The 27,507-nt window shown below is 37.3% G+C and overlaps 1 protein-coding gene and 1 long non-coding RNA gene across 10 annotated transcripts in view; one reads left to right on the plus strand and one right to left on the minus strand.

The window, feature by feature from the left end:
• Nucleotides 1-27,507, minus strand: part of PRKCZ (protein kinase C zeta) — a 154,953-nt gene that overhangs the window by 33,750 nt on the left and 93,696 nt on the right. For all 7 annotated transcript variants that reach the window (XM_044995852.1, XM_044995853.1, XM_044995854.1 and 4 more), the window contains 7 exons: nucleotides 19,845-19,976; nucleotides 18,465-18,546; nucleotides 15,938-15,990; nucleotides 12,748-12,936; nucleotides 9,407-9,504; nucleotides 3,781-3,867; nucleotides 2,918-3,053 (listed from right to left, as the gene is read on the minus strand). In XM_044995852.1, coding sequence (XP_044851787.1) covers nucleotides 2,918-3,053; nucleotides 3,781-3,867; nucleotides 9,407-9,504; nucleotides 12,748-12,936; nucleotides 15,938-15,990; nucleotides 18,465-18,546; nucleotides 19,845-19,976 — 777 coding nt within the window. The remainder of the gene's footprint in view (nucleotides 1-2,917; nucleotides 3,054-3,780; nucleotides 3,868-9,406; nucleotides 9,505-12,747; nucleotides 12,937-15,937; nucleotides 15,991-18,464; nucleotides 18,547-19,844; nucleotides 19,977-27,507) is intronic.
• LOC123354162 lies at nucleotides 7,517-21,143 on the plus strand. 3 transcript variants are annotated; one of them, XR_006574639.1, is made up of 4 exons: nucleotides 7,517-7,616; nucleotides 7,804-7,921; nucleotides 16,233-16,297; nucleotides 21,017-21,143. It is a non-coding gene; the product is annotated as an uncharacterized LOC123354162 (long non-coding RNA). The 3 variants fall into 3 exon arrangements; XR_006574640.1 differs by having other exon boundaries at nucleotides 7,528-7,621; XR_006574641.1 differs by lacking the exons at nucleotides 16,233-16,297; nucleotides 21,017-21,143 and adding an exon at nucleotides 8,203-8,330.

Raw genomic sequence — 27,507 nt, forward strand, 5'->3', positions numbered from 1 at the left:
CTTCCCAATTGGCTAAAGGTGTCCTAATTAGCCTGCCGGCCTTAATTAGTTCTAGAAAGTTCCTGAGTGTTCAGGAATAGTCTCTGTTATCTTACCCAGGGAAAAAAGAGACCTGCTTAACCGGGAGCTAATGTATCTACCTTCGACCATTCTCTTGTAGCCATCTGGCCTGACCCTGTCACAAGTGCTAAAAAGTTCCAGTGCCAACACTAAAGTATTGGAGATTTCCAATCAGTCATTGAAAAGGGCTAATACAATTCAAATATACAGGATCATGAAAATCAGAGATGGAAAAGACCTATTGTATTAATTCATCAAGGCTATCCCCCTAGAAGTGCAGGGTCTCCTAATAGAGGTCATATCAGATATGAAACAAATTAAAACTTTTATTAGAGAATATTTAAAGTTACAGAACACAAATTGTTGAATACACATTATAAATACCAGTGCTATATCAGTTCATGCTTGTCAAAAACAACATTATAACCATGGATTGCAAATGAAGAGAGAGAAAAGCGATATGAGCTGACAATTGCCTGCAGCAGAAAATACAGATGAAGATTAGTGGTTAAGCATGTAACATAGAAAAAGAAGGTACACTAGTTAGTTAAATCAGTTCAAAGAATCCTTCAGTCTTGTCGCTTCTCAGTTAGTGGTCTGGATCTTATCCTCAGATTGGCAGTGTCCAGTAACGTGTTCAATATAGTGGTATCTGAAACTATCAACTACTCTATCAGCCTGGAGTAGTGTCTAAGCACCTTCAAGTCCTGAAAACAGTCTCATTCTTGTGGTCCCAGATACTCAGTCCTCTGATGATCAGTGTGTGAATGGCAGTGGAGTATCCCCGTTCTCTCAAGGTATCAGCCGGGGTGTGTGTGCCTATTTCTCTATTTTCCATTCCTGTGTCTCAATGAAGGCAGCAACCTGATTCTCGAAGGGGATTGTGACACCCTGGCACCCCAATATTCACCACTGTCATGTAATTAGGATATGTTTTGTACAGAGTATGCCTTGTGAGGTTTCAATCTAAAAACCTTGATCTACTAGACATTAATATCTCACTGGATTGTATGTGTGATCATCATAGGTGAAGTTAGGCTATGTATGTGTTACTGAAACATGTTGTGAGGTTGAAATCACCCACAAGGATCCTTTCAGGTACAACAGTAAAAAGGCCACCAATGTTAATGGCTTATTGAGGAAATGCACACAAGCACAAGGATTACCCCAGGAACTGTGTACAAGAGAAACCTCTCAGAGATAGCTCTACACAATGGGAACTGGTTGACCCAGATCACTGCAAAAGAGCTTTCCAGCAAGTGGGAAGAATATATAAAAGGGAGACAATGACATCATGATGGTACCTCACTCTCCCTACAACAATACACCTTGTAAATACACCACTTGAGGGGCAAGGACTGACTGTGGGAAGTGATGGTCCCAGGCTAGAGGGATTTTTAGCCTATGTGTGAAAACCTGAGAAAGCCAAGGCAACTTGCCTTAAGAATCTGCCAGCCTGTTTATCACTCAGGGTGAGAATTTGCTAATTCATATCCTACCTATCTACTATGTTAAACTGTTTGTGGTTTTGTTTATTACTAATCTGCTTTCATCTGTTTGCTATCATGTATAATCACTTAAAATCTATCTTTTGAGGTTAATAAACTTGTTTTGTCTAACAGCAGTGTTTGTGAAAATTGTAACTTGGGGCAGAAAGCTGTTGCATTTCTCTCTCTCTCCTCACATTGAGGGAGGGGGCAAATTTTATGAGCTTATGCTGTACATTTCCCTGTACAGTGCAAGACAGTATAATTTTGGGTTTACACTCGGGGGCCGGGGGGTGCCTTAGCAATTGGGAGGTGCCTTAGCTGAGCCTTCCCATGCAGAGCTGATCTCAGCATCTGTGTGTGAAGCTGCAGCGGGGTGTGATCATATCCGTGTGTGTGCTGGTGAAAGAGCAAGTGTGGAGAGCTTGGCAACTTATCACAGCACCACAGTGTGAAAGGGAGCCCAGGCTGGTGAGTCAGGTGAGCTCAGTGGTACCCCAGTTCCAAGTGGCATCCTGGAGGGGAACCCAGGGACCCATCACAGGGATAACTCACTTCTGGTTCCTTGTCAGTGATCACAACATCCATCTTAGCTGGCAATTGAAGTCCGGAATAGAAGAGTTAACGAAAACCATTCTCTCAGATGCTGAAATTGCCTTAACAAACCTATTATGCACAACATTGTGGCGAAGTGGCCATGCTCTGGAATGAGGCTTATAGCTGCACAGGACATGAGGCAGGGTTTCATTCTCATAGCTGCCTCTCTGGTATAACCTGTCCCTACACTTCATCTTAGTCAAAGGGTCAAGAATCAATTACTATCTAACTATGGAACCCCTTGTGACTTTGGCTCCCAAAGCACTGTAATAGAATGTGATTATTCTAAAATAAAGGCAAGTTACAATTCATTTTCTTCAATGAAATTATATGCATGTAAAAACAGCCTGGCCATATCTGGTCCTGGGACTGAATTTAGTTAACAGTTCTGTTGGTAATACATGTGAAGGAACAGAATTCAGCACTCATAGCTGTGTTGAATCTGCCGGTCTAACAGGACAAAAATAGTAAGAACTTTATTTTTGTCCACAAATTGAGCAGTATGACTTGGAGTACACCCAAGAAATATATTTGTTGAGTAATGTGATGCCATTTTTCAGAAGTAATCTTTCAGAGCAGAACTGCAGTTTAAGACTAAATTCTAGAATCAGTTACACTTACATTAATCTAGGCAAACTTCATGTCTCAGATTTACTGTGGTGTTGCTGGCTGTAGAATTTGATTCAACAAGACTATTTGACACAACCATATTAAAATATACAGATTCACAGTAGAATTATAAGTAAAGAGAGAAAATCAGAGGAGAACCTTACCTTGCACATGCCATAATCTGTTAACTTGATATGACCCTCTGCGTCTAGCAGAACATTGTCTAGTTTTAAATCTCTGTAGATTATTCCTCTCTCGTGTAGGAAGTTCAGAGCAATACAAATTTCAGCAGCATAAAATCTTAAATAGGAAAAAAGAAGAGCCATATTCATTACCAGAAGAATTACACAAAAGTTGGCATAACTTGAAAAATCCAATGACAGTTTTTGAAACCAAAGGAACAAAGTAAAAAGGAAAAGCTAACAGAGTCCCAGAGCTTCTCACCATGGAGAGGATAAAAACAACAAAACCCCTAAATTCATTCAAAAGTAGCTGTTATAATCGAAATACAAATAATTAAAAAAAATAGCCACTATCTACAAAGCTAAAGACTTATAGCAAGTAACTTTTTTTCAATTTGATATTGAAGAGATTTTTTTTCCCCATCATACCATCGAACATTTCTCTGAAGCTGTAAAACTCAAATACTGGGTATCAGAACTGAATTTCTGAGCTGGTAAAATCTACATCAACTATTCTAATGTAGAGGCAAGACATGTGTCTGTAATGCCAACACTTGCAAGACAGTACTTTTTATTAGGTTCTGTATAAAACTCCCTTAACTATGTTCACCAAAACACTTAAACCCTACATCAGCAATGCACTTCAGAGAACTGTTAATCAAATATAAAAGCAATGTCAATTAGTTGTTCCTATTATCAAATGCTTTTTTTTTTAAACTTTCCAAATCACCTACAGCAATTTCCCTTGAAATTTTTATATTCTCTTGCTGTCATTTAAGATAAACTATTTTATGTTGTGCTACTATAAGAGAATTATCACATTTATTAATGCATTAGTAAAATACCTTGCATGTTCTTCAGGAAGTTTTCTTTGCCGTTGCATATGAAACATGAGATCTCCCCCATTTACATACTCTATGACAAGAAACAATCTGAAAATATACAATACAATAAATGGATTTCAACTCAAGGAAAACTGTATTTTTTAATTCCATAAGACTGACATTTTTACTAAGGTCACAGTTAATATTTCACTCCAACAACAATCTAAAGTTAAAAATGTTCCTCCGAGTTGCCCTCTCAAGTCAGGCATTTAAAATTGTAATTACAATAAAAATTAATAACCATTTAAAAACAAAACAAGAGCATCTATTTAATTTAGAATAGACCCATGTCTGTGATATGTAGATGACATAGCTATAATTTAAAAGCATGTATAAGAATACTTCAATAGAAAAACACAAATGAAATTGATTTGAAATTAATGAAGGCGTACCTGCTTAACACTAGGTCTGAGTTTGGCATGAAGCCAATATAACTATCTAAACATATAAAAAGGATAACAGAGGTTGCTGAAATTAACCAAGTACCATTGTGGGCTGTCAGTGTAAAACATTTCTTTAATACAGTATCAGATGTGTATTTTAAAAGTTTAAAATAGTCAGAGATTGCGACAAAGGAGTATGACAAGTAGATGATAAATTGCAAAGCCAAAGGCTTTATCAAAAACAAATGCAGGAGCAAAATAGACATTAATTTTCAAATAATGAGACATTTATACTATGGAAACATCTTATTTTAACGGCTATGTCTATCATATCAAATGACTGATGCAGATTGCAATGTCTGTCTCGTGAAATAGGGAATAGTAGTATCAATTTTTTTCCGTGTACTGCTATTGAATAGCTGTATTCTGAATGGCTTAGAAAACTGACTGTGTTAGATTATAAGTACGTTTTAATATAATAGTGTACTTAAAAAAAAAGTTTCTCATTAGATGAAATTTTATTATTTGCCACTAAATAAGGATCAGTCATCTAGGAGTTTGGCACAGATTTACTTTGATATAATATGTATTAGACAAAATACTGAATACTGTTTTAGGGTGAAGGTGTTTTTTGTTTTTTGTTTTACAAAAAAATCAAGCATGAATAGCTTCATATTTGAAAAACAAAGTTTACACGCACAGACTTGTTACATTTTTGATACATGTAACAGATACATTTGAAACCAACCAAAACACAAGTCAAAAGTAAACATTTTAAAAAGACTAAGATGACTAGTTTATTAATTTATGAGCATTAAAAAGGACAGTAAGCACTGTAGAGTTCTCAGCGTTAATGAATATACAACTATTATGCTGTTATTTGCACTAGCTTATGAAAAGCCAAAACTGATACACTGAAGAAAGATGTCTGGAGACACACTTCAGAGAAATGTAGAAAAACAAATTTATGTTTGAGAAAAGTAAAAGGGTTCTAATGATTTCAATCATATATGATTCACAACAACCCTCCTCTTCCAAATAAAGTTCTAAATTGCATCAGGATCCTTATACACACCCATAAAAATAAAGATAATTCTGTTTATATGCTGAATACAACAATCTGAGTTCCTGATGTCATGCTGTGAGAAACATTCTAAATTTGAAGGATACAGAAATGCCTGGCTCTGTATGGCCACCCGTAATAAAACTAGGAGTCTGATGAGTTCAGGTGTGGCCATTTTTCACTAGAAATGGAAATTAAATTTGGCCAACAGGACCAGCTAGGATTATAATAGCTCTGTTCTTTGACTAGAAACTTTGACACTAAAAGAATCTGAATGTGAATGCAACTGAATAATCCCCCGCCCACGCCGCCCACAGTAGCAGAAGCTAACCTAATACGCTTATTTTTTCAACCCCTTGTCTAGTATAGGATACAGGTCCACCTTAATATAAAAAGAGTATGATCTCGTAACCTTGGGAAAATCCAATTTACCACATCATAATTCAACAACAACTCATCAAAGTCTCATCCACTGGCATCTTAACTGGCATGCAATGATTCTCTACTTCATAGCACAACACAGTATAATCAGAGAGGACACTGACTAATTTCATCTGTATATTTCTGTCCAAAGCAAGACAACTGGCCTCAGCCTTCTTTGCTTTTTGTTGATAAAGCAGCATTGCTTATTACTTTGCATTACAGAAAGGCAGTATGTCAAGCAGGGGTGGTTACAAAGATTTTGCAGGAAACTCCAGAAATTTATGGACATTTTGGAGACAGATGAATAAGCAGCCTGGGTTTTTTAGTCTGATACATATCTTCGAAGACATTGCAATAACCATTATGAGTCCAAGTCTGTAATATTCTCCATAGTATACCCCCTGAAGTTAATGGCTGCATTATCAGGGCCTGTTACTGGCTTTTCAAAACTAGTTTTGCAATGCACTCCTCAAAACACACAAGAGAAAATGCAATGGGGTAGGGAAAATACAAGTGGAATGATCAGCCATCTGAAAAGACTTACTACACACTGGAGGGAAGATACCATATGTAGGAAAAATATGATCCATGCAAACTGACAAGGTTAAAGAGTCCTACAGAATAGCAATATGCTGAATGAGTGCTTCATATGAAAACTGAAGCTTCCTCGGAAGCAGCTTTTCTTTATGCACCCAATTATTCCAGAATTAAAAATTCTTCTCTCTACTCCTTCCTTTCCCCACACATATTTGGCAAATTCTCCCCACTGCTCATCCAATTCTAAAATACATACTTTGTAAAGATTAACCAATATAGAAGAACCTATGAATTGCATCCAGAGAAAGCCCTCTGAAAACACAACTCCAAATTAAGTCAAAATCCAAACTAAGTTAAAATCCAAAGCAAAGGACTGACCCCCTTCTTTTTGAAGACACTTAAGAAAAAGAATCCTGAAATTGGCTCATGACAAGCTAGTCTGCCTCTTAAGTAAATTAATTGAGTGTATTTTTTTTGCAACTGCTATTGAAGAACTACAAAAAAACTAAATGAAACCAAGACCAACATGCCACTAACAAACAATCTGAATACATATTAATTAGCAGAGCTCGTGATCTTTCACTGTTGCAACTGCTGACCTCTTATGCCCCGCCCCTTTCCCAATACCTTGGTTATTGTGATCCATAATGTTATCTAATTTAGACTGTGATTGTGCAAAGACTTATGCATATGTTTAACTATATGTACGTGAGTAGTCCCTACTATCTTCAATGGGACTACTCTTTGCAGGCTCAAGACCTTCAATTTTAACCAGCCATGTTAGGAAACTACCTTAATTACAGGTTAAGTACCATGTGTACCTCTCTTACTGTAATAACAATAAATGACACCAATTCCTAAAAATGTAGGGAACTGCATTTTTTGTACTGTGAGGATTAGTGACCATCATCCAGGTAAGTAAAAAATGTAAAGTGAGAAATTCTCTTTTAAACTATTTCTCTAAGAATATACATTTATTGTAACTTTGTTATTGTTAACAAATACAATCTAAAATATATTTAAGTTTAAAAGTAAACTTAGACCACCAAGCATTGATCTAATATTTAAAGGTGTTGCTTAGGGAAAGAAAATTTCTAATACAGGACTTAAACATAGAGCTTACCCATGTTACTGTTTGTTTCCTGTGTGCCGATTATCAACACTACTTGCACTTGAATAAGTTTGCTTCGTCACAGTCAGTTTCCTGCTTCCATTTGATCCTGCAGTGAAGTCATAATGCTGAATTTGTGACATTACAACAATACCCAGGACAACAGACTTAAGTCATAAACACAGATATTGGTTTCACTGCAGGATTAAAAAGGAGAAGCAAGGCTGGGAGAAAGGACTAAAACCAATCCCAGCAACAAAAGCAATACAGAAAAACACTGGTCAAGTACTTTATATTTATTTCCATATGTTCTCTTTTTTCAAACCTGCTCCAGTATGAAAATCTCCCAAAGAAATGATATGCAAAGGACTTATCTAAACTCTGATTTCAGCCCTCCTCTTGTTTCTCATGATGTTTATAAGGAAGCCTGATTTTTTAAAAAGCTTTTTCTCTGTTTTTTACATTAGTCATTCAGGTCTCATCTGTCCTGGAAGACACCATGATGAGATGCAAGTATTAGTGAAATGACATCACAAGAGCCAAGAGAGTGAAAACTTAGAAGCAGAAAGGAAAGGATTTTAAAAGGTAATATTTAAAACTATTTTTGTTTGTTTTTCTGATCTACTACACTTCAGCAACTTTTCCCTTCAATTACTCGGTGAGTGGTAATATATATCCTCATACATCCCACAGACTCTTATGCAAAATCTAGAAAAGACCAGAGCTGACCTTGCTAGTATTTCTAAGCTAAAAAATAAGCAGAAATTAAAAACAAAAATAAAAACCTTTAGACCACTTTTTTCATACATCATAAAGCAACAAACAAAAAAGGAAAAACATCCCTTTTTTAATAACATCCTTTACAGGTCACCTTTGGAACTCCTTCTCTCTTCCTGGTCCATAATAACCCTACCTTACTGATCTTCAGGGCAAACTGAAAAGCCCCATTTATTTCCACTAGCAGTGAGAAAAAGAGAAGGTGCTGATCGGCAGGTATGTTTTTTGCTGCTGGGTCATTATGGTTACTATGAATATGATGATTAAAGGTTGAAGGGAGAGTTACAGAGGTGATCCATTTCATGGCTATGTATTTAAGAATAGTCAGGGTGCATGGGGAACAAAGAACAGGTGCTCCTTTTAAAATGGCTATGTGCATAAGCCTAAATACAAATAAATCCACTGAATACTGCATAAAATCTGCTTGCTTAGGTTATGCAGGCAGTCTACTGCATGCTACTCGCATGAATAGAATCCAAGGAAGTAAATCTTCCAAATATCACACAGGTAACATTTTGTATGACTAGCATGTGTGTCAGTATAGCATTGAAGGGGCTGTGGTACCTAAATTCAGCCATGAATAAGAATACCCTTATACAAGAAAAAGTTAACAGTTGGAAACATCCATTTATTCCAGCCATGCATATGCACTCTGGCATAAGACAATTTCTCTTGATTTCTGCCCCCCCCACCATTAAATACCTTCATGCAATAAAATACTGAAAAAATATAAACCATTTCAGTTTATGCAGATGAGAAAAAACAATTCACTGATATTTGAAAGTAGATAAGAATGTATTAAGTATTTTCTCAAATGAACCAAAGAACTTTCTCGATCTGTTACCTATTCAAATGCCACAGTGACAAAAGCATAAAAATAACAACAGCTATATGCAAAAAAATTACATCTAGATATATATGTAGGAACGGCTTTTAAGTTGTCCAAATTATGTAGAAAAGCTGTCTTAATTGCCCCAATAAATATTGTTAGAAGACACAGTTCTTTTTAAGACTGTGATTTTGTGTGACCAGAAATATATAATAGAGAGACAGCCAACTTACTACCCTAAAATTTTGTCCATTTACATCTCTATATCTGAATGTTACTATACTATTAAATAGGCCACACAGTCATCTTGTGTTATTTCTACAAAGGGTTGTTATAGTAATACTTCCATCCAAAGGTCTCAAAACACTAAGATGACACTTTCTAACTGCCATGGTTGCTTTATGAAAAGCAGTTAGTACAAAGATCAAGATTTTCAAAACAAAGTAACTTCAAAACTTTCTTACCGACTTGTTGTTTGAAAGCACGAATGTAAACCAACTAGGAATGGATTACTGGATGCCTGTTCAAACACATGTTTCTCTGTCTGTACCCAATCAATATCCTGAAATAGAGTATTTGGAGAATCAGAACTACTGTTGGATACCCTGCTGTGGGTAAAGCCAGAAAAGAAACTGTCAACATTTATATTCCCATATATATAGTGAGTCACTGTTACAAACATTCTTAAAAAAAAAAGATGGAAAAAAACTTGGCCCAGAGAAAGTCTATATATTTTTTGCTTCAACAGCTTGTCAGAGGTTTTCTGAATATCCAGAAGAATCTGAACAAAATTTACTAGTCATGAAGTTTAAAAAATAAGAAAACATATGTGAAGTATTAATGATATATTGGTTCAAAGTGTCCTGAAGCAAGCGGACATCACATTATAACCATGTGTGTCAGCTGGAGCTGCCACAATTTGCTTTGTTTTGGGTACAAGTCACTGAGTTTCACATGGTTTCTGTGATCAGCTAAACTATGAAGGTGAAATACCGAGAAAGGAGACCATAAGCTATTGGTATTTCCAAAATTTAATAGATGCTAGAACAGCATTGCAAAACCAAGACCCATTGTAACAAAATATCCCAAACCTGATCATAAATGCAAAACCTAAAGTCTGTGTACTGTAACTGTTCTCAGCACAGGTAGGCATTCCCCACGTATTTTACAACATATATTCCACAATACCCTACCCACTCCATGAATACTTATCAAGGAGTGATTGGCAGGAAACCCTAGGCATTGGTGGGCTTGAATTCCCCAGTTCCTAGCTGACCAACACCATGTCAACTCTGCAGTCAATCCAAAGACAACTAGGATAGATACTCAGGTGCCCTTATGTGAGGGCCGGCAGGTAAAAGCTAGATTGCAACCTCCAGAGAGCAATCTTTAGTGCTATCCTGTCAGGCCAGGCCCACCAACTGAGATCTCCATGGGAGTTGGGAATCCCCATCAAGTGTTAACATGTATTTGGTTCTGTACATAAAGACGTAGCCTTTGAAGGGGCACAGACAGGTCAATTACAGGCAAAAAATTATGTTTATACTAATTTTTGTATATACAAGCAATAGAAGTGTTTCCATGTCTTTTTTTAAATAAAAAAACACCAAGTAAACTTTTCTTACAATGACTATAAACTAAGCTTTGTAGCACTGTGTTATTTCCATTGGAACAGGAGAGTGACACTGGCTAGTAACTACCGAAAAAGGGGGAAAAAAAGGGACATTATTTTCACTTCCTAGGCTAAGAAAAAAAAGAATCAAAAGAAACAGCATGAACAGTGTAAAGCAAATTAGATTTTAAAAATTCTTTCAGCTTTAATAACTGGTGCTTTGTGATAAGTATTTCTAAGTTGTCTTTCACATAATAAAGGTAACTTGGTAAGAAGACAGTTAATGAATTTTGTTTTTTGAAAATGTATTACTTTTAGCCTGACAATATACTCTGAATGAGCATTCAACAGGATATTTCCTTTCAGTTCCTTTAACTTCAGTTCTAATTAAATCAGGGGGGATCTGCTTCAGTTCCACTTGGGTGAAGATAGTGTTGTAGTAGCAGGAGTATATTCAAAGGCTAACTAACAAAGCACTAGCAGGTTCGATGCATTCTAAATTCACTGATACACCTCTACCCCAATTTAACGCTGTCCTCAGGAGCCAAAAAATCTTACCACGTTATAGATGAAACCGCATTATATCAAACTTGCTTTGATCCACTGGAGTGCGCAGCTCCGCCCACCCGGAGTGTTGCTTTACCACGCTATATCTAAATTCGTGTTATATCGGATCGTGTTATATCAGGGTAGAGGTGTATTTGAAAGAGGAAAACATTACTAAGTAATGCATTTTCTTTACCACTGAAACATAATCAAATGAAATTTCCATCACTTGAGATATGTAGTCATAAAATTCCATTTCTTATAGATGCTAACTTGTGGCAATCGGCAGCAATTAGATCAAGTTTCTATGTTATGATGTGTGAGGTCACAATCCAAAATAACTGACAGACCATTCTCAACTGTTTCTAGTTCTCAAAGGCAACTACAAAGCTGACTAAATATTTCTCCTCACCTTTCACTGTCACTGAAAGAAACAATTGAACAAACAAGAAACGTAACTGTGAAGCAACTTTTTCTTGGTCATGAAAAAGAGAGATTGCAACACTTAGGCAAGCAAGTCTAAAGATAAAGAATCTAAGTAGTCTTACTCTTCTAATATCAGTCTCTGGAATGTAACAAGTACAGCAACTAGTGAAACTGGTTACCACCACCACCACCAATTTCTTTTTTTTAATTCTTTGCAACAAAATAGTGCCTTTTGTAAACTAGTTTTCCAGTGGCCATGGAATTAAGACTGACAACTTGAAAATCACATTTGTGTCTGAAAAATATGTATCTGTTATAGCCAGAAGTTAGACTACTAATATAGGAAGAAGCTACTGAAAAATATTTTCTTTATTTTTCCAGTTCATTTACTCAATGCATTTGGTATCAGTCAAATTCATGGTTTCCTCTCAAGTTGTCACTCCCTACCTCACCGAAGAAACTATTACAGCACATTTTTAAAGCAATTAAAAAAAAACCAGGACATGCCCTTGGTCCACCAGTGACTGGAATTTTTTTTTTTAAATTGACTCTTGAAAAAAAATAATCATGTTGATGTAGCCCCTTTTAAAAGCCAGTGTTTACTAAATGTGAAAAACGATCTGTAGTTTTATATATTACATGTACTTCTCTTCTACGTGTGTGTGTGCGCGTGTGTGTACACACACCCAAAATGCACTCACAGAGGATTTACTTCTATAAAAATAAAAAACATTATAAAAATGTAAGTTCAGCTCCTGTTATGAAGTTCAGCGTTTGTTGATTAGTTTCTTCTGACACCCTACAAGCTGAAATTGGGAGGGAGGCAACATCTTGCTATCCTTTCAGTCACAGATGAACAGACTATTTAATACCCAATGCTTTATTTAACCAACAAATAAAAGGCTAGACTTTGATAACATCCAGGTTTATTAGAAAAAATTCATTTGTGTTTTTCTAAGACTGCTAGCCAATTAGTCTGTATTAGTTACTTCGGAGGTAGTGGACATTTCTCCCAGAACCAATCTGTGCCATACTTCATGTAGGCAGTTGATGCCACCAACTAACTTACTAGTCAGTGAAGCTTCCACTACATGACAACATATTTATTCAAAATTTCAGTCACATTTTTAATACATTTTCTTTCATTCACTGGTTAGAACCAACAACAATACCTAACCATGATTCAATTCAGTATTTTAAATTTTGAACACAGACTTTTACCTCATCATCATGGACCAATTCTTTTTTCACTACTTTCATGGCATAAATTTGATCATTCTTTTTTAACCGTACTAAAAGAACTTTGGCATAACTTCCACGTCCAATAACTCTGATTAAGTCAAAGTCCTGTAGTCCAAGCCCCTGAGAAATCTTAATTCCATCCATTCCATCAATAACCGGCTTGATATCCTGTATAAAGACAAACAGATACATATTCAGAAACAGTTGAAGTCTTCTTAACTAAGAACTGTTAGCGCACACAAGTTTAACCTCTGAACAGAGTCAGGATTTGCTCAATGTGCATGCTAGTCAAACACCGATTTGTCAAATAGTACAAGAATGACATAGCCCTAAAACAAGTCTTTTTTTTTTTTTTTTTTAAACTTCCTTGGTATAATTTTTTTTACTTGCTATTATGGGTGCCAGTTATTTTTTTTCAAGGGAATAGCTTGCTGAACATTTCATCTTAATTAAAAACATGTTACTAAGAATAAATTCTGAATGTTCTCATATTCTGCAGGTGAACTGCTGCAGAACCATACATATCTATGCAATTATCCTCAGCAGCTCACCACACCATGTAAAGTGCCATTATATTAAAGTGCTATTTTGGCCAATGGTGACTGGTTTGCCAGTGCCTGACATGCTGGTTGTTCAAAACACCCAGCCAGGAAGTCTCCCATGCGACAGAGCCAACCGTTCGTGGCAGACCTATCATCTAAGATTATTTCATGCTCTGTTTTTTTACTGGGGTAACTTGCTTTTTAACATGCAAACCAGTTTCTACATTTGTATAGTGTGCCTGTAGAACCCACTGCATTGGAATCAGCTTTTATTTTATACAGATCAGAGCAGAAATTTACATTAAAGGCCTGGAGGTGACAGGGTCTGTATTACATTACCAAATATTGATCCAGTCAGGTTCCCCACATGGTGTTTTTGTCTTGAAAAAGTGGTCAAGTTTAGGTCATGCTTACTGTATACGTTATAGCTAAACACAACCACTTTTCCTAGTCAAGACAGACCCTCAGAGACTTAAATCCCAAGTTGATAAAAGTTCAAAGTCAGACAGAGACATATTTAAAATAAGAGTCCTACAACCAGGTTCCTTTTCTGATGATAAAATCAGGACAAAGGAGATGGTATGCAACTCTCTTTTATTATTGACACAGTGGAAAAAAGTTGTGTGTCACTGATCGCTCATTTCTAAGCACTAAGCTTTTTCACTTCAGGTTTTGTCTAACTGTAAGCCCTGGAAATTCCAAGTATTTTTTTTTTTTAAATACTCATTCACAGGATTTTGGTTACAGCTATGTAGTATCCATCCACATGAAAATTCTTGTATTTCCTACTCTGGAAAATTAAAGACTCTGACCAAGCAAAGAGGGTCTGAATTCAATTCTTGGATTGCTAGCCCTTCCAGGCTAGAGCTGTGTGTGTGTGTGAGTGAACAGTATCTTGCACATTCTGAAAGATACGGAGATACAGATTAATAAAGAAGATCTAAGCAGAAAGATAGATACAGAAACCATACTCTACTAATTGAGTACATCTGCCTTGGCAGGAGGTTAAGCAGTTTCAGGGTACGTCAAACACACTACAGCTGTAGTGAAATTCAAGTTGCTGGTCAGGACCATGCTGATTTCCCAAGAGTGAATATTTGTGGAAGAGATTTTAAAAAGGAGAATATATTATTTTGATTGAAGCTTTATTAAAGAAAGTAGAAATAACTATTTTGTCCCCTGGAGAGATGTCTTGGCATTAAATAAAACCACACAATTTTGCTGACTGGAAATGACAGATTTAGAGACATTCAAAATCAAGCAGTCGGAAAGAGTTAAGCAAAGTACAGTATGTGCCCCAGTTACACCGCGTTAGCAATGTTTACAATGCTTCAACACTTTTTATGGTCTATTTTTATTTGACCTCATACTACTGTACTTGTAGCCAGATCAAGGTTCTGCCGATCTATGGGGGGGAAGTGTTTATATAAGGAGTCTTGATCTAGGATTGACTGTTATTAAAAGAGATTGCATTGAGCTTAAAGATTCTAGTTAGCAAGGTTCCAGCATGCCACATCCTCTCTGTGCAGGATATGCTGTTTCAGTTTAGTAGCACTCATCTACAAGGTAGAAAAAATGGGAACATCTGATTAGGGCAGGGGCCAGGTGTCTTCCTATGCATTTGTACAGCACCTAGCGCAAGAGGACCTCAATTCTGATTGGGCCTTTTGGTACTATTGCAATATAAGTAAATAAATAAACTATTTCAGATAATGTAACTAAATTTTCTGTAGTCATTCCAAAGTACACATTTTAGTCTCTCTGTGTTTACTTGAGAGGATTCTTAAAAACATATATGATCGAAAGCAAGGCAATTCATGCAATAACCAGAGCCATTCATGTGTGAATTACTGGCAGTGGCAGTGATTGTAGTGGAGAATAGACGGTGCAGTTTTGTTGAAAGGGGGAATCCACACTGGTAATGCTTTGTAAAGTGTCCTTTATTTATTTTAAATATGCCAGGAGCATTTTTAAAGCCCGTTAGGCTTCTTTAAAGTGCACTGGGATTTGTCAAAGTGCTCCAAGGGAATAACATTCTTTGTCTGCAGAGATGCTGCTAGACTCTCTACAAAAGAACTAAAAAATAAAACGTACGCGTATATTATTCTACTTTTATTTCTTTGGGGCCCTTTATAATTGAGTGCATCTTATTTATCTGCAAAATTTCAGAGCAAACCAGATAGATAATGACTTACATTGTCAGTGACACTGGACCAAGATTCATAATTTTAGTCTGTGTAGGGGTGGCCTGAGGGTGATAAGCAGTGTACACGCATTAGAGAGGAGAACAGCAAAGAACTGAAATAATGTTAAACCACTGTAAGTGGCTAATTCAGAGGCAAGGACCAATAAATTGCAACCCTCAGATAAATCATAGTTGTTCCAATATGAATGGGGAAATAAAGTCTTTCACACTTTGTGATCGAGACAATATAAACAGAAAACAAAAGAAAGTCTGAGAAATCCATTAAAATCACTAAATACTTTAATTTGGGGTGGGAGACCCAGATTTCCTTTACTGGAAAAAAAAAGGAGATATACAGTAAGAAGAAAACACTGTCTATAAACTATAGCTACATTATGTACAGAAAATGTAAATATTAATTTAAAAATAATTTAAAAAATACCTCAGAGTCATCTTTAATGTTGTCATGTTTCCGGGTTGAAGGAATGTAAGGTACTGCAAGACAAAGTGGATAAATAGAACAAGTAGATTGCCAAGACTATCCTGCACATAGCAGAAAAACCATAAAATCAGTTTACTTTGCCCCATGGGACATTAGGTAGGAATCTTTCACTTAGCTGTCATAATCTTGATAGTACATACTGAGGGTGCTGAACAGGGTTCAACACTGGAATGGGGAAGAGGAACCTTTTGGCATTTAACAGTGACCCTTTAACTTGCTGAACCATGTTTGACAGGCCCAAAGTGTCCTATCCAGTCCTCTTCAGGGAGAAAGACTGTGGATGGAAGATGAAGCCTTGAGGTAGGAGTGGTTACAGACATCTTAATGTACAAATAGTCAGACACCCTAACCTGAAGGCTAAAGATCTCCCTTTCTGTAACATACTCAGCTGCCTCTGTACTCCTTGCAAATGTTACCAAGTTAACTAGCAATGTATATTTATAACCAATTTACAAGTTGTAGGCTCTAAAATTTGTGAAAAAAAAAAAAACTACCCCTACCCACCCCCAAACCTTACATACCTTTATACATTTCTATAGCATCTTCCTTAAAATGCTCCACAAACAGTAACTGATTCAGCCTTACAATCCCCATTTTACATATAGGACAACTGAGGCAGAGTGCAAGGCACGAATGTAGGATTTTTGGGACAAGGATTCTATTACATGTGTATATAATACCTAGCATGATGGAGTCCTGATCCACGAGGCACTACTGTAATACTAATTATTAGAGAGACAAGGTAGGTGAGGTTACATCTTTTATTGGACCAATTTACACTTAGGGTGACCAGACAGCAAGTGTGAAAAATTGGGACAGGTGGTGGGGGGGTAATAGGAGCCTATATAAGAAAAAGACCCCAAAATCGGGACTGTCTCTATAAAATCAGGACATCTGGTCACCCTAATTTACACTCCATCAGAGAAGTAGATTGCATCACGGAAGGGCCACCCAAATACCAGCGGAGAATCTGCTTCAATACAGAAAAAAACCACTGACTACACACACCTAGCTGTCACCTATCAAACCACACTGGAACCCATACAGGGTATCATCAAATAATTACAACTCATATTTGATGGGGACCACTTCCTGAAAGAAATGTTTCCTTAACCCCCTCTTCTGGCCTTCAAACAACTCCCTAATCACACCAATCTCACCATCAGAAGCGAGCTCCCCACAGACGAGGACACACCAACTCAAAGTGGCATCAGAACCTGCCATAAAAACAGATGCAAAACCTGCAGACAAACTTCACTGCTACAATGATCAATGCCCCTCACAACACACCTTGCAAGAATCATGTGTCCTACACCTGCCTATCACAACATGGTGTATTTCATCAGTGCATCAAATGCCTCAACAACAACTAAGGCTATGGCTACATTAGCGCTTCAAAGCGCTGCCGCGGCAGCGCTCCCGCGGCAGCGCTTTGAAGCGCTAAGTGTAGTCAAAGCCCCAGCGCTGGGAGAAAGCTCTCCCAGCGCTGTCCGTACTCCAGCTCCCTGTGGGGAATAACGGACAGCGCTGGGAGCTGTGCTCCCCGCGCTGGGGCTTTGACTACACTGGCGCTTTGTAGCGCCACAATTTGCAGCGCTGCAGAGGGTGTTTTTTCACACCCTGCTGCAGCGCTGCAAATTTGCAAGTGTAGCCATACCCTAAGTGGGTGAAACCAAACAATCAGAATGCTCTCAAAAAAACTCTCACACAAAAAGGATAAAAGTCAAAAACACTATCACCTGTTGGCAAGCACTTTTCACAAAGCTATCACTCCATAACTGATCTTCCAATACACATCCTCAAAGGAAGCCTGCACAGAAACTTCAAAAAGCGAGGCTAGAAATGAGGGGTTCCAGAATAGAGGGGGATCTGGAGTCATGGGCCCATCAATTTTTACCGGTTGGAAGGGCAAGGGGCAGGGAAGGAGGAGCGAGCAGAGGATGGGGCCTTGAGGCAAGAGGCAGTGTGGCCATGGTTTGGGCACCAGTGGCCCCCCCGCACACAGTTTTAGGGAGCTTCCATTGCTCCTGCTAAAAACTTAAATTCAGAACACTGGTTTCATGGCTCATTACAACAATTTATAATACACCCCTGCTTGCTAACCTCTAATGGGCCACTTGAAACCCCTTTTGCGTAACAGTCTAACCTTTATTGCCCACTCCATTTCCAATGTCCTCCTACAATCTATCCCAAACTTGTATTTAGTTCAGACACTCCGATTTCCTTCCCCAGTCCTGAAGAAGAGCTCTGTGTAGTCTGAAATCAGAATTTGATCCGATAAAATATATTACATTACATCACGTACCTTGTATGTCTAATATCCTGGAACCAACATGGCGAACATACTAAAAATTACTATTACTAATAATGGTAGCACTGAGAGTTAGTATCATGGTTCCTATTATGACTATAGTTACATCCATAAGCGTAAGTATATCAATTCCACACTAGTGGGGAAAATACCTACTTCCATCAGTTTCTTCTGAGGGGAGGTCAACGTCATCATTTTTATCATCTAATTGAGGTTCCTGGGAAGGCATGACCGAATCCTGGCAAAATACAGAATTTACAGGAAAAAACATCCATCAATTAATGTAATCTGTTTTATGCCATCTGAATACGGCTTCCTAAAGGTTTTAAACAAGTTTGTCTTGTTCTATAGATAATTTATAGCTAGAAATTTACACTTGAAGCTTCCAGGACAGGTAATGGGTTATTACAGATACTTATCAAAACATGAATGGTTTGTAATGAATTATAAAAAGCCTCTACAAAAAGTCCATCTGCCCCCCTGCACAGTGCAGTGTAAACAAATCTCATGTTTAATAATTCTCTTTTAAAACTAAATCCAGCGTATTTTACTGTAAAATACATACAAACAGAATTAAAGATTTCTGAGACTGTATCATGTGAAACTGCAGCCATTCCGTATATCCATGTTTAGTGTGAATTTATACAAACAGTCTAAAGCATCAGCATATTCCCTGCCCCAGCTAAAAATAAGAAATACTGCCATTGTTCCAAAAGGTCTTGCATTCATTAATAAAGGACATAAGTTTTAGTTTTCTTTTTGAAACAAATTCTCAACCATTAACATAAGACATGTAGAACTGTTAGAGCAGACATAGCAGCAAATATGTTTGACTCAAATACAATCTCCACATAACCAGGAATGAATAGGATGGCAAAGAATCAAGGCAATGTATGCAAAAGGTGTTTCAGTAGTAGGAATGGTGAGGAAAAGATGGATTTGGTTGATACTAAAGAGGAAGAAACCCAAGTAACTAGTAAGATACCAAATACAGGACCGGTATGGAGGAGGCTGGGGATTGGAAGGAGAGGACACCAAAGTTTTGAGTCTACGATTGAAAGAATACTGGAGTTGTCAATATAAATAGATAAAGGAGATGGGTAGACAGATCAGGAGAAGGTGAGTATTTAATAGATTGAGTTTAAAATGGCAGCAGGACCCAGGGGAGATGTCTAAATGACAAATGGAGATGTAAAAACAAAAAAGAGCTTCTTAATTCTGCAGAAATTCCCATGAGACAAAGGATACAACTGAAAATGTTTTTTCAAACTGTGTTCTTCATTTATCTGTGAAATAAATACTTTCTTGTGAACTAATAAGAACTTCAAATCCAAGTCTGTTTGTATTTATTCACAGCACAAAGGTCTGCTTTCCTCACTGTCTTCACTGATCACAAAACTCCCCCCCCCTTCTCCATTTACAAACCTAGTGACCTGCATACATGAACAACATTTTGTCAGTAAGGAAATACTCTTTGGAAATAACGAACTTGGAGGTGGTAAAACACATTAGCTTTATACAGAATACAAAACTTACCATATGCCTTTTGCAGGTCAGTGGAACAAGTATGTGACAGCGTTTATGGACCAGCAATTTGCAGTTGATACACTTGTAGCCTTGCCTTCCGAGACCCCATATCCTTTCACTGCACTGGCCACAATATGCTCTCTAAAAAGCAAGCAGTATAATTATATTCAAGTTTTAGACCTCTAACAATTCTTCTCTATGTATTCATAACTATCGGCCAAAAGAAACTATTTCACACTCCTTCAAGAATTTATATTCATCAGAAACATGTCTTTTATTGATATGACTCACCTGAGGGTGCATCTTCAAAACTTTATTCAAACATTGCTTCTGATTTTAGGTACTGCACCCAATACTCCAAAAACAAAGTTGACTGTGTCAGTAAAAGCAGAAGTACACCTATTGTACCTTGCTACACCAGCAATTTGCACACAAAAGTTGGGCTGTTAGTATTTTTTTTTTTTTTTTTTGCCATTAGTGTGTGCAACATTTTAAAGGCATGTATTAAGACAAGGTTTCTGGGAGGAAGAGCTTAATACCTAAATTAGAAAAATTACAAAGGTATTTTCTCTTTGTCAATTACAGTGTGAAATAACAAAACACGAGCTAAATTAAGTGATTATGAGGTGAGGCATAAGAGCAAAGCCAGATGGCATTTGGTTAAAGATACTGAAAAATGTATTTCTAGGAGATTTTGAGGTTGTAGAGCAAGATTGCTTGTCACACTGCAGGAAAAGAGTATCTGAAGTGTATGGAGCACCACAACAGACAGCACAATTATCCATAGTTCGTTTTAGTTGAGGAGAAAATACTGCAAGTCAGTAGAACAAAATATGCAAGGTTTAATTGACACTGACCAAGTTTCTTGGGGCATGGACTGTATTTCTTATTTCTCCATAAAACATTATGCTCAGCTATGGCCTTGTATGAAGAAGACTGTTTATGGACAGCAGGTGCACGAAACTGAGACAGCATTAACCTTTCCAACAGCCAAATTAATTTTCACTTCCCCACAAATTGTTAAAAATTCACTCCTTGGACTGATGTGTGAAAAATTTCAACTTATGGACAATTTTATGGTTAAGAAATAAGCCTGTGAAAAGAGAGGTTAATGCATTCCTTGGATAGCACTGTATTAATATTCTTCCATATTTAATTCAAAGTTTTTTTGTTTTATCCAGATGCTGAGTATAACTGTTCAACAGCAAGCGCTGAGGCTCAACAAGTTACAATTAGCATTTTGATCCTTATTGCACTTCAGATATAAAAGAAGAATTCCCAGAACTGCTTCATCAAAAAATCAAAGGGGATGATCAGAGAACTTCTATACATCAACTTGTTATGCAAGACTCCTCAAAGTAGTTTCTTAAGACCAAGGGAGGGGGGCTTTTTTGCACTGCTGAGCTAACATTATTTGATAAATCTCTACAGCATGTATATAGAGAAATTATAAAGAAATGAACAAGATTCTAACTGGAGTACTGGACACAGGCTCCTCCCCTTATAAGTTTAATGTGTCTCCTCCTTCCACATAAACCAGCACTAGAGATTTCTCAGTATTTTTCCTAATGCCTGGAAATGAACACAGTGATTTAGCTGATACTGGAACACATCAGCATGCTTAAATTTGGCCATTTTACCCAGTAGAAAAGGCATGTTTGGAATCAATATATTTACTTTAAATAGCATTCAATTACAAAATAAGCTGTTTTATATATTTTCAAAGGGGCAGAGTGCCTAATGGAGGCAGGCTTTAAAATGTATGGTTTACGAGCACTGGGATTATACTTTCTCAGACTTCTGATACTCCAAGCCAGGCCAATCAATGGAAAGAACCGGGGAGAGTATATGGGCTATGACCATATGCATAGACTGGGAGTCAGGACTCCTAGGGTCTCATTGCAGCTTTTGCCATTGCATGACCTTCTCAAACTGGGGGTTGTGACCCCTTAGGGGGTCGTGAGGTTATTACATGGGTGGTCGCGAGCTGTCAGCCTCAACCCCAAACCTCACTTCACCTCCAGCATTTATAATAGCGTTAAATATTTTTTAAAGTATTTTTAATTTATAAGTGTGTGTGTGGGGGGTCACACTCAGATTTGCTGCATGAAAAGGGTCACCAGCACAAAAAAGTTTGAGAACCACTGCCTTGGAACCTGTGTGTCAGTGGAGCAATGCTATGAGAGATATAGTGAGCAATGGGACCTTTGATAGTGGAATGTGTGTTAAAATATAGGCTTCGAACAAGTATCTTGTGATTAAATATTTTCTAATTCAAGCAGTTTAAACAATTTGTGGTATCCAAGGTGCATAACTAACATCAGAAATCTCCAAAAAAATTAAAGATTCTCTTTTCAGGAATTTACATCCATGCCAGTTTCATCTAGGTTTGTCTGTCTTTGCAAAAAGAGACCCTTTGTTGAACATTGACAAGTTCCGTAACTTGCAGAAAAGAAAAGACTTGGGTCAAACAGAGTGACTAGAATAAGTATCTTGTCTATGTCGTACTTACAAATTACTTTAGAAAGAAACAAAATGAGTGGGAAGGCATATACAGAACTCAGTACAGTCCTAAAAACACTTCTAGTGAACTAGAATCATGAACTAGAAGTGAACTAATTTGATATTTGAAAAAACTAGAACAAAAAATTGTATACATCCCATAACTGTACATCCACAAATTGTTATTGCTCCAACACTTGTCCTTTATTACTCAATGCCCTCTACTGTTTAATAATCACTCACGTCACATCTGAATGATATTGTAAATAAGAACCACCTTGTGTTTTAATTTGTTACACTTTTTGATGTTGTATATGCTTAACTCCTCTTCCCCCGTGGATCATCCCAGCAGCAAACAAGCACCATGTTAGGTATCTGATGTAACACTGACCAACTGTAGGCAGTGAAAGGAAAAGGAAAATCTCCAAGCTGATGCATTCTTAGACTCCAAAACATTTCCTACTTTAAAAGCCAGTTTCAGCTGTTATCACTTAAGTTTTTGAAAAAAGCAAGTATTTCATTTTTTATGTCTTCTTCCAAAAGCTCTGCTGGAAAGTTTCCCCCCTTAGGATGAGCTATTTTTTATGTGACTTTTGATGTGGTCCATCAGCTCTGCATCCTGCAAGGTGTGATGCTGGCTGTGGCTAATCCCTTATGAACCTTCAATTTCCTTCGCTTTTGCCATTTATTTTTTGTGAGCCTGTTTCACTAGTGTAGATGATGGCTTCAATACTTACAGTAAAATTAGATGCAATGTTTGTCCTTTTGGATTGTACTCCTTCCAATTATTTAAAAATAAATGTGTTTCCTTCTACAGACATCCCCCCCCATTTTTAATGTTAATAACTTTCTGGCTTCCTTGATTCTTCCCCTCTACTTTTAATCATTCTTTAGTTAATAAAGATTTCTATTTTCAAAAATTACCCTGGGTCCTTTGATTTTTAGGACTTTTTCCAACTTCCTTGCTCTCATTTGTTTCTGAATTATTTGAGCATGTGCCTCTTGGCTTAGTTTTGAATTTCTCTCTTACTCTGACCTAGCTGACCACCATCAACCGGGTTTCACATCGGTCATTCAATGGAGACGGCTTTAGTAAAGTCTTTAATGACTTAACTATCACTAAATCCCAGGGCTTGTTGCTATTTTAAATTCTTCATTTATCACTTACTTTTGAAATTATTCATCAGTGTTGCTGTTCATAGATCCTCCTGGATCTTTGGCTTTTAGGAGATGTGCACTAAGAATTTATTTAACCAAGTACATGTCCCTCAGAGTTCCCAATAATGATGATAATCAGCCCTTCAACAGATATTGTTAGGATCCTTATTTTTATGCCATTGGTGAATGAGTTAATAAGAAAATAAGATTTGAAAATCAGCTCCAGGCTGAAACTGTGCAGATTAAGTTTTCCAACTTTACTGCTAATATATGTCTTCAGATTAAACATATAGATAGTTTGGATGCTACTGAATTTAATGCTACAAGTGAGATTTTATTACTGATTTCTGCTATGTTTATAACAAATATCTAGCTCTCACAACCAGTATACTTTGTCAGTGGGAAGGAATCTGAAAGTCCTTCTTCACTTATTTTGCCTTTATTTCTCCAGTTATCTAGATTTGGCATAACTTCTTTAATATTAAAAAAATCAGTTCCTTTACTTTGCTACTGAAATCCTGTGTCATGTTAATAATTTAATTTTTAGATTATTGTAATGTTCTTTTTTTAATTAATTCCACACTTCATGAAAAACTTCTGTTGCTAATTGTGCGTCTCCCATTACTGCGTAGAAGTATACAAAGCAGTTCTGCAGATACAAAGGCTTGGCATTAGATATATGAGAGGAGAGCATTTACTTAAGTGTGAAATATCCTCCATAGGATAGTGTCTTTGTCTGTTGTCAATCCCACCAAATTCAGTAGCACTAAACAGAGATACTTCCAAGTGGAAAATCCATCAATACAATACGCAGCTTTAAAAATCTGTCCTTTCAAAAAATCTCTGCTCTCCTCCTCCCCCCCACCCCCCCCAAAAAAATCCCGCTAAACCAGTTCCTAGAAGGAAACCAAGAAGTTTGCCAAGGTTGATAAATATATTTTGTTCTGTGTGCATGCAGGTAATAGGGTTCAAGAACTTCAAGTGAATGGTTGTCTCTAATACTTAGAAGATTGGATGGGATGCTACCAGGAGAGTTGTAAGCAAGACAAGTAGTAATTCTTCTGCTCTACTCCATGCTGATTAGGCCTCAACTGGAGTATTGTGTCCAGTTCTGAGTGCCACATTTCAGAAAGGATGTGGACATACTGGAGAAAATCCAGGGAAGAGCAACAAAAATGATTAAAGGTCTAGAAAACATGATCTATGAGGGAAGATTGAAAAAAATTGGGTTTGTTTAGTCTGGAGAAGAGAAAACTGGATAATATAACAGTTTTCAAGTACATAAAAGGTTGTTACAAGGAAGAGGGAGAAAAACTGTTCTCTTTAACCTCTGAGGACAGGACAAGAAACCATGGGCTTAAATTGGAACAAGGGCTGTTTAGGTTGGATGTTAGGAAAAACTTCTTGTCACAATAGTTAAGCACTGGAATAAATTGCCTAGGGAGGTTGTGGAATCTGCCATTGTCTAACCTGCTCTTAAAAATCTCCAAACACCTGTCAGGGATGGTCTAGATAATACTCTGTCCTGCCTTGAGTGCAGGGGACTGGACTAGTAGACCTCTTCAGGTCCCCCTTCCAGTCCTATGATTCTGTGATTTTTCAGGGCCACGCAGAGGATTCAGGGGGCCCGAATTGCCGCCGAAACCCCAGCACTTTGGCGGCGGGTCCTGGAGCAGAAGGACCCCCCACCGCCGAATTGCTGCCGAAGACCCAGAGCGGAAGAAGCTCCGGGGGCCTGGGCCCCGCGAGAGTTTTCTGGGGCCCCCGGAACAAGTGAAGGACCCCTCTAGGGCCCCCGAAAAACTCTCATGAGTGCCCCTGCGGGGCCCGGGGCAAATTGCCCCACTTCCCCCGCTCCGGGCGGACCTGTGATTTTTGTCCTCCAAGCTGCTGAGAGGAAGACCTAGGATATAGTTTTGATTAAATGCAAAAAAACCCTAACATCCCAACCAAACCAAAAATTCTCCTCAAAACCCTGCAATGTTGATCATTCCCAATTTGCAGGAATGTACCACATCTCTGTGACATAACATATGAACTATTAAGATGTGAAATAGTAGTAGATTTTCACTTATGAAAAAGGTCCTGTAATATTGTTCAGAGATGTCCCAAAACCTGCTTTTTTATGGTCATTCTCTGTCCAAAGGATTTTGAATAAAATCATTTAAACTGTCTGAGCTATGCAAGCATGACAAGTAATGACTACTTAAAAAAAAATGATTTAAACAGGGTTTTTTTCCCCCCGCATCCTTATAATTGCCTCTTACAATTTTTTTTCAACATTACAATTAGCTCTATTAGGCCAGATAGCTTTGCCATATTTGAAAATACCTGATTAAGAAGTTGTAATTAATGCATGCATTTCATTTTCATAATTTCTAATTGATCATTTAATTATATATCAAATTAAGTTGTATACTAAATATGCTATTATAAAACTGGAGGTGTACATTTAGTCTGTGCATACACTAGGGGAAAGATAGATGACAGAGACAGAGGTGTGAAATATATACAAGGTTTTTTGGGCCAAATGTTTGTACCATCATTAGCCTCTGTGGACGTGCTAGCGTACACAGGTTTCACGGTTGCCACCGGGTGTGTTTTAAATCCTGGGCCATATGTGGCCCAGATCCTGTAAATATTTACACACAGCTTATTATGCACGTGATCAGTCCCATCAGCTGCAACTGCACTACGCATGCATGTAAAGTTCAGCACATGCCTAAGTGTTACAGGATCTGAGCCTGATCCAGGTCAGACTATGTAAATGACAGTAGTAGCTGATATCCGGACTACACTGGTAGCCATGATAAGAATTTTTGGGAAAAATAAGGCCTAGTACACTTTCACACTGAACACAAATCCAAATTCATTTTATTGCAATATTTCCAGCTTGTTTTCCTTTCTTAAATTTCCTCGCCAATTTTGCTCATTTTCTATATCTATCTACCTACCTACCAGTATATGTGTTTCAATAAACATCTTCATAGCTCATTCTCTCAATGATCTAAAACTTCACAATACTTAATTTGTGACAACTAACTATTCCTCGGGGGGGAGAGAAAGAGAACCTACAACAAATACAGGACTATGATGACTTCAGATTCAAACAGAAGAAGAAACTTGTTTGTGAGAGAAAGCTTTTATTCAAAGACAATCAATAATAAAGAATAGAATTCAAAAGAGACTGCTTTTTGCAGTTTCTTTTCTCAGGTTTGTGTGTGTTAAGATCTTGTTTAAAATGTAGATAAAGTTGACTGCCCATATTAACCAAGCGTAGCAAGGGCAAAGGATTAGAGATGGCTAGATTGTAATACAAATTTACTGTAACATTTGCACATTTTTCCTACCTTTCCTACATCAAGAGTTGCTAGGTAGCACACAGACAAAAAACTGACAGGAATTTGAACCACATTGTTATTTGAAAAAGAAAAAACTCTGAAATGACTATTTAACTCTAAGAACATCACAGTAAATTGATTATAAGTATTTGTAATAAAGGGGAATTTTAACATCCTTACAGTACACCTCACCATACCTACACACTAACATTGGTAATAGTGCATGTCAGCAGGATTGTTGGGATAATCAAAATACATAATAAAATAGCTCATATTAAAAATATCATACACTGGTTGGGGGGAACCCATTAAACAATGACATAAATGTAAGGTGTTAACACATGCACCAAAATATGATGAAGTTACCTTTTTTAACCCCCAATGGGCATCCATTACCACTTTAGCTAGGTTCCTTGTTATTTCTTACATCCAAAAGTAACTGTCACATTAAGAAGCTGAATACTTCCCACCTGTGATTAACAGTACTGTTTCTTTAATCAGCGCAATGTATGCAAACAGCATGCATTTTAGCCATTTTGCCCAACAAGCTGCCAGACAGCAACCTTAAATTCTCAAATGCCAAACATTTCATCAGCCCAGTCCCCATTCTCTCATATATCCACAGTACCTTTTGAGAGCTCAAGAATGTACTCCCAACCTACAGGCTGGCT

The sequence above is a fragment of the Mauremys mutica genome, chromosome 21, assembly GCF_020497125.1.
Source record: "Mauremys mutica isolate MM-2020 ecotype Southern chromosome 21, ASM2049712v1, whole genome shotgun sequence".
Taxonomy (NCBI): Eukaryota; Metazoa; Chordata; order Testudines; family Geoemydidae; genus Mauremys; species Mauremys mutica.